Raw genomic sequence first — 12,853 nt, 5'->3', positions numbered from 1 at the left:
AAGGATTGATATGTTTTTGTAGTCAGCCCATATACAAGGGAGAGTTATGAAAACTGAGTATAAAGCTAGACTACTATCAGATCATTCACCCCTATTATTAGCAATAGAACTGGAGAACATCCCACCAAGAATATATAGATGGAGGTTAAACTCCATGCTATTTAAAAGACAGGAACTTGGGGAGTTTATTGAACTCCAAATTAAAACATATTTTGAAATAAACATAGGATCAGTGAAAGACAAATTTATATTATGGGACACAATGAAAGCCTTCATTAGAGGGCAGATAGTAAGTTATGTGACTAAGGTGAAAAAGGATTACAATCGGGAAATAGAGCAGTTGGAAAGGGAGATGGTAAGTACAGAAAAGGAATTAGTAAAAAGGGATGATATAATGAAAAGGAGAAAATTGGCGGACAAAAAAAATTAAATACTAAACGTTACAAACGTACAAGTTGGAGAAGAACATAATGAAAACAAAGCAAAAGTATTACGAACTGGGAGAAAAAACACATAAAATATTAGCCTGGCAACTTAAATAAAACAGGACAAGCTAAAAGAATGGTACTGGCATCAAGGAAAAGGGATAAACAAATTACATATAATCCAACAGAGATTAATGAAAATTTTAAGGAATTTTATGAACAATTGTATCAAACTGAGAATGAGGGGAAGATGATAAAATAGAAGGAACTTTTAGCTAAAATTGAACTGCCGAAATTGCAAGAAGAGTAACAAAACAAACTAATAAAACCATTTGAAATAGAGGAAGTACAGGATATATTAAAAAAGCTGCCGAACAATAAAACACTAGGAGAGGATGGATTTCCAATAGAATTTTATAAAACATTTAAAGAGTTATTAATTCCTCCTCTCCTGGAAGTAATGAACCTGATATTAGAAACACAAAACTTGCCAGATTCATGTAAGACAGCAATAATTACAGTAATACCAAAGATGGGGAAGGATCCATTATCACCACCATCATATAGACCAATATCTCTACTTAACTCAGACAATAAGATGATAGCGAAATTATTAGCAAACAGATTGGCCGATTGTATACCTAAAATAGTAAAACAAGATCAAACTGGATTTATTAAGAAAAGACGAACAGCGGACAATGTCTGCAAACTTATTAATCTAATCCACGCAGTTCAAGGAAATAAGAAACCAACAGTGGCTGTTGCTCTCGACGCAGAACAAGCCTTTGACAGAGTAGAGTGGAATTACTTATTTAAAGTATTACAGAAGTTCAATCAACCAGAAAAATATATAAATTGGATTAAAGCATTGTATAATGGACCATTGGCGAAGGTAAATTAAGTAGGTCAACTAGACAGGGATGTCCACTATTCCCCTCATTGTTCACCTTAGCAATAGAACCTTTGGCAGAACTGATAAGAATAGAAATTAAAATAAAAGGGATAAAAATAAAGGAGAAGGAGTATAAAATCAGCTTATTTGCAGATGACATCATAGTATACCTAAAAGAGCCAGAGGTATCAGTAAAAGAATTACATAAGAAATTGAAGGAATATGGAGAAATATCGGGGTACAAGATCAACACAAATAAAAGTGAAGTGATGCCAATGAGTTACGCAGACTATACAGAATTTAAAAAAGAATCACCATTTAAATGGCAAGCACGAGGAATCCGATACTTTGGGATCAGGTTAGATAATAACTTAAGCCACTTGTACAAACTAAATTATCAGCCACTAATAAAGAAATAGCAGGAATACTTAGAACATTGGAAAGAATTACCACTAACCTTGATAGGGAGGGTAAACTGCATTAAAATGAACGTGTTCCCAAGGATACAATACTTATTTCAAACGTTACTAATTCCTTTAACAGAAAATTTTTTAAGGAACTAAAGAGAATAATAAGGAAATTCTTGTAGAAAGGGAGGAATCCAAGGGTAGCATTAGATAAATTAACAGAGGTATAATCAAGGTGGTTTACAGTTACCAAATTTTAAAAATTATTATAGAGCTGCACAATTAAGGTTATTTATCAGATTTTTACCAGACAAGGGAAAAACCAGACTGGAGTAAGAAAGAACTAGATAAAATAGGGGAAAAGGTACCGGAACATATACTTTATAAGTGGGATGAAAAGTTGGTGCAATATAAAAACTCACCAGTACTGTATCATTTACTTAATACATGGAAGAAGATCCACTTAGAAATGAAAAAAATGAATTGTCAAATACCAAAATTACTATTGACGCAAAATCCGCTAATCCCTTTTACAATAGACAACCTTTCCTTTAGAGAATGGGAGAGAAAAGGAATCAAAAGAATAGAAAATTGTTTTTTGGGAAATAATTTATAAACATTTGAACAGATGAAGTACAAATATGGAATAACTCGTGGTACAATGTTTGCATATCATCAATTGAAAGGTTATTTAAAGGATAAATTTGGAAACAGCTTGAGATTACCTGAAGGAAGCAGCTTTGAATACGTGATTACAGACACAATGATAATTAAAAGATTTATAACTAACATGTACATTAAGCTGCAAGATAAGGAAAATGAAATGAACTATAAACCTAAGCAGAAGTGGGAAAACATGAAGTATGGGAAAAGTTATGTTCTGGAACTATGAAGAATACAATAAACACAAGGTTACACATGATACAATATAATTGGTTACACAGGGTATATATCACTCCTCAAAAATTAAAAAAATGGGATTCAACATTATCGGATAGATGTTTTCACTGTAAGAAGGAAATAGGAACAACATTACATGCAACTTGGGCATGTACGAAAGTAAATACGTTTTGGGAAGAATTAAATCAGATACTAAATAAAATTACAAAAAAATAACATACCAAAAAAAACAGAGATATTTCTTTTAAGTAACATAAAAAGTAGAGAATTTGTCCTTAAATTGGGTAAATGCAAAAAAAATTCATTATGATAGCCTTAGCGATAGCAAAAAAATGTATAATGTCAACTTGGAAAATGGAAGAGAGCATGAGTATACAGCAATGGTACATGGAAATGAATAAATGTATTCCATTGGAAAAAAAATAACATATAATTTAAAAAATAAAGTCACAATGTTTGAACAAATTTGGAACCATACATGGAGCATATCAGAGAGAGTTTGCCTACGACCTCCATCCCCTAAAATGAGAATGAAAATGATAAGACAAAATGACTAGATTCAGTGTGTAATAAATAGATGATGCATTTTTCTTGTTTATTTTCTTTTGTGTGAAGATATGGTTTTATGGTATTGTATATGTTGAATATTTATGGGTTTTGGAGGGGGGAAAGGGGGGAGAAAAGACCACTGTGTAAATTTAATGAGAAACATTTGTACATATTTTGGTTGATATGGTTCATAGTGTGAAAAATAAAAAAAATATTTTTAAAAAAGTTTCAAAGTCTCAGATTGGATAGTTTGTCCAAGGATAGAATCTGTCTGGCTTGGTCATTTTCTTGCCTCTGATCAGTATGATTACATTTAAGTGTGGTTATACATTTCCCACTAATTATGGGACTCCGTGCTCCCTCTGTAAGTAAAAACACAGTATTACATAGTTTAGCAGCCCTGGAAAATGGACCATTTAGTGTTTGTTCCACATGAGCTTCTTCCCTTTATCAAATTTCATCAGGGTCCCACTCCATGGGGACATGATAATCTATAAATAAACCCTCCCCTGAACAGACCCCAGCCTCTTTCCCACTCCTGGGGAATTGCATATTCTATAAATAAACCCCCCCCCCCAGCTGGATGAGATCCCAGCCCATGTCCCAATCCCGGAATTGTTCTATATATTAACTCCTCTGCCCCGGATCAGATCCCAGCCTGTGTCCAATTCCTGGGGACCTTTTATTTGATTAATAAACGCCCCAGACAAGGCCCCAGATTGGGTAATACTCCCCGGGGATGTGATATTCTTGATATAACCCCTCACTCCAGATCAGATCCCAGCCTCTGTCCCACACTCAGGGAATCAGATATTTTATATATAAAACACACACCCCGCCCCCCCCTAGAATCAGTCCCCAGCCTGTGCCAGACTCCCCGGGCACATATTATTCTCTATATAAACACCCCCACACCCCCCCACTGGATCAGATCCCAGCCTGTGACCCACTACTGGCGACCTGTTATTCTATAATATAAAATCCCCCCGGATCAGATTCTAGCTTGTCACCCACTACTGGGGACCTACCTGTTCTATATATAAAGACCCCCACAGATTAGATCCAAGTCTGTCTCCCACTACGGGGGACATTTTATTCAATATATAACCTCCCCCCCCCCGCACCCCGATCATAAGAGGGAGGAGTTGGTCAAATTCATCTGTGTTCTTGAAACTCATGAAACTGTTAATTCTGCTTTCATTTATGGAAGAATTAAAGCTGAGGCTTCCTGCATTTGTTAATATGTTCTACTGTAAATGTCTGAATCTTAAGTTTCTTGCAAAACGTAATGCAGTAAAATATATTTCAATTTTGGTGGGGGGAGTGGTTTTATCCTGAATCTGAATTTTTGCATTGATTAATTGCAACATTAAGATGCCTTGGCTGAATCACTACAGGTATTAATGTTTCATTGTGTCTCAGGCACATGTGTTAATATTGTCCTTTTTAAAATCCCATGCTATTTTTGCTGCCTTTTTAAAATAAATGTTGTCTTTTGATATTTAAGGTAGAATTTAAAAACTCGTATTTTTAATTAAAATTTTTGAAGTAAAATTCAGTTTGACTTTATGAAGGGCTGTATGGATTTAGAACTAAAGTTATTGATAAAGAATATCAAGTTCTCTGGAGCAGTAATGTCATATAATGTTTTAATATTTAGTTGTTTAGATCCTGCAACGATGCATTCATAATGGGGTTGATGACTGCTGAATCTTAAAGTCCAGTGCTTAATTTCTCTGTGTAAATGTTTTAAGTGATCTTGAGAATAATGGGAGCTAATTTTGCTGTTTTATAGTCCTGTGAAAGGAGAAATGGCAGAGCAGGAGCCAACTGCAGAACAACTGGCAGCCATTGCTGCTGAGAATCAAGAAGAAGAAACTACACTGTGTTACAAACCACCAGCACAGAAAACTCTTCAGGAGATCGAAGAACTGGATAAAGATGATGAAAGCCTCAAGAAGTACAAAGAGGCGCTGCTGGGAAACCGAAATAAAGTTGATGGTAGGTCAGTTTTTCTACAAGCTGCATTTGTTTAAAAATTATGGTTAGTATCAGATAGCAGCATACCATCCTTCCAATCTCTATGACTCCATTTTCTGTGTTCTTATGGAAGGGTAATGGATTTGCCCTCTGAATAAACCTCTGGATGTTCAGTGAATAAAGAGGTTGAAGCATTCAGGAAGAGGCTCCTTAATTTAATCTCTTGTCTGTTCTTTACCCATCATTACTTTCCAACTCTACTACTTTGGATTCACAGCACAGGCTATTTGCCCCAACAGGTCAAGCTTCCTACATATCTTTGCGTCTATCTTAGTGTAATCCTTTGTTCCCTTTTCTTCACCTATATGACCAGCATCCCATTCAACACGTGCGTATCTTCACTTCAAGCCCTTCAACCAGAAGCAGGTTCTCATTCTTACCAGAAAAACACGAAAGTCTGCCGATACTGTGGTTGAAGTAACAACTCAGTGCTGAACATTGGGCACCTGCCTACATTTTGCTCATAACTTGAAGGGCTCAAGCTCTGCATGTCAAACTGCATGAGTTTTTCAAGCTGTGTTGGGACCGAGGAAAACTGCCTCAGGACCTTCGTGATGCCACCATCATCACCCTGTACAAAAACAAAGGCGAGAAATCAGACTGCTCAAACTACAGGGGAATCACGCTGCTCTCCATTGCAGGCAAAATCTTCGCTAGGATTAGAATAATACCTAGTGTCGCCGAGAATATTCTCCCAGAATCACAGTGCGGCTTTCGCGCAAACAGAGGAACTACTGACATGGTCTTTGACCTCAGACAGCTCCAAGAAAAGTGCAGAGAACAAAACAAAGGACTCTACATCACCTTTGTTGACCTCACCAAAGCCTTCGACACCTTGACCAGGAAAGGGCTTTGGCAAATACTAGAGCGCATCAGATGCTCCCCAAAGTTCCTCAACATGGTTATCCAACTGCACGAAAACCAACAAGGTCGGGTCAGACACGGCAATGAGCTCTCTGAACCCTTATCCATTAACAATGGCGTGAAGCAAGGCTGTGTTCTCGCACCAACCCTCTTTTCAATCTTCTTCAGCATGATGCTGAACCAAGCCATGAAAGACCTCAACAATGAAGACGCTGTTTACATCCGGTACCGCATGGATGGCAGTCTCTTCAATCTGAGGCGCCTGCAAGCTCACACCAAGACACAAGAGAAACTTGTCCGCGAACTACTCTTTGCAGACGATGCTGCTTTAGTTGCCCATTCAGAGCCAGCTCTTCAGCGCTTGATGTACTGTTTTGCGGAAACTGCCAAAATGTTTGGCCTGGAAGTCAGCCTGAAGAAAACTGAGGTCCTCCATCAGCCAGCTCCCCACCATGACTACTAGCCCCCCCACATCTCCATCGGGCACACAAAACTCAAAACGGTCAACCAGTTTACCTATCTCGGCTGCGCCATTTCATCAGATGCAAGGATCGACAACGAGATAGACAACAGACTCGCCAAGGCAAATAGTGCCTTTGGAAGACGACACAAAAGAGTTTGGAAAAACAACCAACTGAAAAACCTCACAAAGATAAGCGTATACAGAGCCGTTGTCATACCCACACTCCTGTTCGTCTCCGAATCATGGGTCCTCTACCGGCATCACCTACAGCTCCTAGAACGCTTCCACCAGCATTGTCTCCGCTCCATCCTCAACATTCATTGGAGCGCTTTCATCCCTAACGTCGAAGTACTCGAGATGGCAGAGGTCGACAGCATCGAGTCCACGCTGCTGAAGATCCAGCTGCGTCTCCAGAATGGAGGACCATCGCCTTCCCAAGATCGTGTTATATGGCGAGCTCTCCACTGGCCACCGTGACAGAGGTGCACCAAAGAAGAGGTACAAGGACTGCCTAAAGAAATCTCTTGGTTCCTGCCCCATTGACCACTGCCAATGGGCTGATATCGCCTCAAACCGTGCATCTTGGCGCCTCACAGTTCGGCGGGCAACAACCTCCTTTGAAGAAGACCGCAGAGCCCACCTCACTGACAAAAGGCAAAGGAGGAAAAACCCAACACCCAACCCCAACCAACCAATTTTCCCCTGCAACCGCTGCAACCGTGTCTGCCTGTCCCGCATCGGATTTGTCAGCCACAAACGAGCGCCCCCTCCATAAATCTTCGTCCGCGAAGCCAAGCCAAAGAAAAGATAAAGCACACTGTCTGATTTGCTGAATTTCTCCAGCATTGTGTTTTTATCTCATTTTTGCCATTTATTGTGCATTTTTGGGTTAGCTTTTGTTGTGCCAATCGTGTGTTAACAGTTTCTGGTTATCCTCTTTTTCTAATGAAAATGTTCTCTATTGATCCTGTTGAATTCATCATTTTGAAGACCTCTGTTAGGTACTTCACTGACTTGGTGTATCTATCCTTTGGTGATGTGCATACCATCACTTCGATTTCATCCTTGGAAAAAAGCACTGAAATCTTCATTTTTAAAATATTTTTTCCTAGGTATGCCTAGATTGTTTTCATGCTAGGCCATAAAATGTCTCATGCTTTTTTATCAAAAACCACTCAACTTCAGTTTGCCACTGTTGATTTTCATTTAGGTTAATATTTTCCATATTTGTAAGTATGTTTCCAAACATGGTGGTATTAAGAAAATCTTATGCATGGTACAACTTTGAGTTCAGCCTGTGCTGTGAAATCGAATGTAATGCACGGGTTACTCTTAGTGTAGCGGTTAGGGCAACGCTATTTCAGCGCCAGCAATTGGGACCAAGGTGCAAATCCAGACTGTCAGTAGGGAGTTTGTACCATTCTCCCATGTCTGTATGGGTTTCCCCGGGGGCTCCAGTTTTTTACCATCCTTCCAAACGGGTGTAATTTGGTGGCACAGGCTTGTGGGTTGAAAGGGCCTGTTACTGTGCTGTATGTCTAAATCTTAATATTTTTTAAAGCGTATTTTGGCAAAGATTGGCATCCATCTTTAAAATTCTCAATTGTAGACGCATTTCTCTACCTTTTAAAGAGGTTAATTAAAAATACACCTGTTTATTCCAGTAAATGGTACATACCAAAAGGAATAGAATTTGGCACAATTATGGCTGATGAAAAAAGTTAAAGCTGAAGTAAAAGCAAAAGAGAAGGGCATACAAGGAAGCAAAAATTAGTGGGAAGATGGAAGCAAAAATTAGTGGGAAGATGGAAGCAAAAATTAGTGGGAAGATGGAAGCAAAAATTAGTGGGAAGATGGAAGCAAAAATTAGTGGGAAGATGGAAGCAAAAATTAGTGGGAAGATGGAAGCAAAAATTAGTGGGAAGATGGAAGCAAAAATTAGTGGGAAGATGGAGGACTGCAAAACTTCATACAAACAGAAGGCAACTAAGAATGTGATCAGAAATGAAAGGTTAGCAAATAATATCAGAGGATTCTAAAAGTTTTTAATATATAAAAACAAAAGAGACAAGAGTAGACATAGGACCATTAGACAATGACGCTGGAGAGATTGTAATGGGGGACAAGGAAATGGCAGAGGAACTGAATGAATATTTTGGATCAGTCTTCATGGTAGAAGACATTATAACATACTGGACTCTCAAGGGTCTCTGGGAAGTGAAGTGAGTGCTGTCAAGATCACGAGAGAGAAGGTACTTGGGAAGCTAAATAGTCTAAGGGTAGATAAGTCTCCCAGACCTTGAGGACTGAAGGAGGTTGTTACAGGGATTGTGGAGGCAATGATAATGATCTTTCAGGAATCGGTGGATTCTAGCATGGTTTAGGTAGACTGGAGGATCACGAATGTCACTCTGCTGTTTAAGAAGAGAAGGAGGCAGCGGAAAGGAAACTATAGACCTATCAGTCTAACGTCGATGGTTGGGAAAATGTTGGAATCAATTGTCAAAGATGAGGTTACAGAATACTTGGAGCAGGTGTGGGCAGCCTTTGTTAAAACTGGCATTCCACCCAAGTATTCCCTATGCCATAAGTGCTCTGTTTTTGGTAAGGGATTGCTTTAGGTGGTATGTGAGTGGGAAGGAAAGGTTGAGAACCCTGCTCTGGACGCAATTGTTACTGAAAATATTTTGCTTGAGAAAAATGGTCATTGGCCCATTTCCTTTGGAGTTAAGAAACCTTGCATGTAACAAGTCAATTAGGTACGATTAAAACAATGGTTTTCAAACTTTTTCTTTCCACCCACATACCACCTTAAGCAATCCCTTACCAAACACAGAGCATCTGTGGCATAGGGAATACTTAAGGTGTAATGTGAGTTTTAAAAAAAGGTTGCCCACCTCTGCCCTAGAGGATCATTAAGATAGGTCCAAGTCAGAATAGTTTCCTTAAAGAAAAATCATGCCTGACAAACCTCCTACAATTTTTTGAGGCGATAACAAATAGGATTGACAGGTGAGAAGCAGTGGATGTTGTGTCCTTGGAGTTTCAAAAGACCTTCAACAAAGTGTCACATAAGAGGCTGATAAGCAAGATGAGAGCTCATGGAATTACAGGAAGGATACTAGCTTGGGTAGAGCGTTGGGTAATAGACAGGAAACAGTGGGAATAAGGTAACCCTATTTGGGTTGGTTGCCTGTTATTAGGGGTGTTCCACAGGGACCACTTATTTTTGCATCGTATATAATGGAATAGGTAGCTTGTGGCTAAATTTACGGATGACACCAAAATAGGTGGTAGTGTTGGTGGTGCTGAGGACATGAAAAGGCCACAGAGAGACTTGGATAGATTAGGAGAATGGGCAGAGAAATGGCCAGTTGAAATACAATGTTGGGAAATGTGCCCTCATACACTTTGGTAGAAGAAATAGATGAGCAGATTATTATTTAGATGGGGAGAAAATTCAAAATTTAGAGATGCAAGGAGTCCTCGTACACAATACCCTAAAGGTTAACCTCCAGATTGAGTCAGCAGGTGAAGAAAGCAAATGCATTGTTGGCATTCATTTCTAGAGGTATAGCATACAAAGAGGAGGAATGTAATCTTGAGACTATAGGGCGCTGGAGACACCTCACTTGGAGAACTGTGTACAGTTTTGGGTGACTTAGTTGAGAAAGGATGTCCTAGCATTGGAGAGGTTTCAAAGAAGATTTACTAGAATTATTCCAGGAATGAAAGGGTTAGCATATGAGGAGCATTTGTCAGCTCTTGGACTGTACTCGTTGGAGTACAGCAGGATGAGGGAGGACCTCGTAGAGACAATTTGAATGCTGAAAGGCCTAGACAGAGTAGGTGTGACAAAGTTGTTTCCCATGGTGGTGGGGGGGGTGGGGGGGTGTCTAGGAAAAGAGGCCACAATTTCAGGATCAAAAGGCATCAATTTAAAACAGAAATGCAGAGAAATTCCTTTAGCTGGAGGATTGTGAGACTGTGGAATTTGTTGCCACAGGCGGATGTGGAAACGAGGTCGTTGGATGTATTTAAGACAGAAATTGCGGGTTACAGGGAGAAGGCCAGGGAGCGGGGCCGAGTGATGAGTAACGCTCATGATTAAACAGCAGAGCGGACACGATGGGCTGATTGGCCTACTCTATCTTATGAAATGGGAAGCGATTAATACAGTCATTTTGGTTCAGGAGCATGAAAATGAGTGAAAAGAATAGATATTTCTTGCGTCCCATCCAATTCTAACAAAAAGCATGCTGAGGAAGAGTGCTCTCTCTCTCTCTCTCTCTCTCTCTCTCTCTCTCTCTCTCTCTCTCTCTCTCTCTCTCTCTCTCTCTCTCTTTCTCTCTCGAGAAAAATCTGGTTGCTCTGAATGTGCAGATCCCCCAGCTGCCAAATAGCTCAAATATGTGCCAAATTAACAAGGCCTGTCTCAGCTGGCCAACTGGCTCCAGCTCCTGTGAATGGAATGAAGTTCAGTGATTACTTGAGGGCACTGACACTGCCAATGTCTGGATTGGAAGTGCGTCAGTGCAAATGTTGGGAAGCTCTTGAGGCGAACTTGGGTTCTCATTTGGTCTCCACTTCCTACTCCTTCCCCCATATGATTGTATATCCTTTTAAGGTTGAGAATGTGTTTAGGAGCAGAAGGAAATTGACCTGATTATGACTGAATATAAGAATAAATTAAAAGTTTCCAGCTAATGAAATCTGCCTTCCCAAGTTCCATTGTAATAGTAGGTTACCAAACATCCAAACATCAACGTGGTTCAGGAATTCATTGTTATAACATAAAATCCTTTTGTCATTTGATATATTCAGAAAATAGCATTGTTTTCATTAAACATCTTAGGACATCCAATAGAGGTGGAATTTGCAATTTAATTTTAATAGGGCTCTTCAGGGATGTTCTGGCAACATACATTTATGAATACGAGCAGAAGTTTCAGGTTTAATGTAGTTGGTAGATAAGGCATATATCAATTTCTAATGAAGTATGGTTTTAGTTTTATGGATCGTGGGTATACCAAAGGCCAGCCTTTATTACCTACCTTTAACTGATTTTAAGGCAGTAACTGCCTTAGATGCTGACAGGCTTTGCGGAATGACAACTCTCCTTTTTCACACTGCTGCCTGTCCCACTGAGGCCCTCCGGCAACTTTTTTTTTTGCCTTGGACTTTTGCAGTTTGTAAAATGAAATTCTTCATGCGGTGCTCTTTGTTCCAATATTTGAAGTCTTTTATCCAAGACAGGATAATATGAGATGAGGCAGGAACTGGTGATGGCATTCTAGTGCCTCTGAATTAATGTCAGAAAAGTGGAGTAGAATCCACAATCGTGCTTTAAAAGAGAAATGTAAAGGATGGAATGATTTGGATTAGATCTGCACAGTTGATTCTTAGTTTTGTTTTTAATCATTCTTTCATAATACCATCAATATTTTTGTTGAGAGTTTGTGTGAAGATTGGCCTTTGTGGACAAAAATATCCCCGAATATTGAATCTTATGACAGCATTAAATGACCCATCTCTGGAAGCTGGCTTGCTGGTTCACATAGAACCGAGAAAAGCTGGCTCCGTGAGTCCATACGCTCTACTGCTGACACTACCTACCTTGGCAGATCGAAGCCGGGTAAGTCTAGACCACCCCCCCACCCCCAGTCTACCTTCGATGCTTTCACACAATGCTCGAAAGGCAGATAAAACCCAGCTTTCAAGCATTGTGTGCAAGAGGCTAGTGTGACCCCAGCTGCTGTTTTATTTCGCTGAGTACATCTAATGTCGTTTTCTGGTGTCACTTTCCATTCAGTGAACTTGCAAAGGAATCGAGCATAATGTATGCTTGTTTGGGGGACATCTTTTCTAAGGTTATGTTGATTGGTATTCAGTTGAAATGTGATTTGAGTTGATATCATTTACAGTATTACATACAAAATTACTTCAATTTTCCGGAAAGGAATTGCCTTTTAACGTTGAAGACAGGTTTTCTAGTTAGTGTGACAAATGTGTTTATGCATTATTTTTAATACAGGATTGAGTGTGATGAGATATGCCATAAACCATTTAAAAACTGATCTTCAGATAGTCTGTCCAATAAAGACTGAATAATTATTTGGTTTTAAAGAAGTCTCTGGTCTGTTAAGAGAATAGTTGGAATGTGATACACTTTGAAATATGATCGAACTTGTGTGCATACTTTATCTAGAATTCTGCCCATATCTGAACACCTCCCATTACCACTGCTCCTGTTGAACTACATTGACAATATCGCTCAATAGATTTTAAATTCTCATACAATCTTTCCTATTCC

The 12,853-nt window shown here is 39.3% G+C and overlaps 1 protein-coding gene across 1 annotated transcript in view; it reads left to right on the top strand.

The window, feature by feature from the left end:
• Positions 1 to 12,853, top strand: part of arhgdia (Rho GDP dissociation inhibitor (GDI) alpha) — a 49,780-nt gene that overhangs the window by 21,010 nt on the left and 15,917 nt on the right. Inside the window, exon 2 of the mRNA XM_069929712.1 lies at positions 4,969 to 5,174. Within this exon, the coding sequence (XP_069785813.1) occupies positions 4,985 to 5,174 (190 nt within the window). The 5' untranslated portion in view covers positions 4,969 to 4,984. The remainder of the gene's footprint in view (positions 1 to 4,968; positions 5,175 to 12,853) is intronic.

The sequence above is a fragment of the Narcine bancroftii genome, chromosome 3 (assembly GCF_036971445.1).
Source record: "Narcine bancroftii isolate sNarBan1 chromosome 3, sNarBan1.hap1, whole genome shotgun sequence".
Lineage (NCBI taxonomy): Eukaryota > Metazoa > Chordata > Chondrichthyes > Torpediniformes > Narcinidae > Narcine > Narcine bancroftii.
Note: the sequence above shows the minus strand (reverse complement) of the source record. Positions and strands in the feature narration are given on the sequence as shown.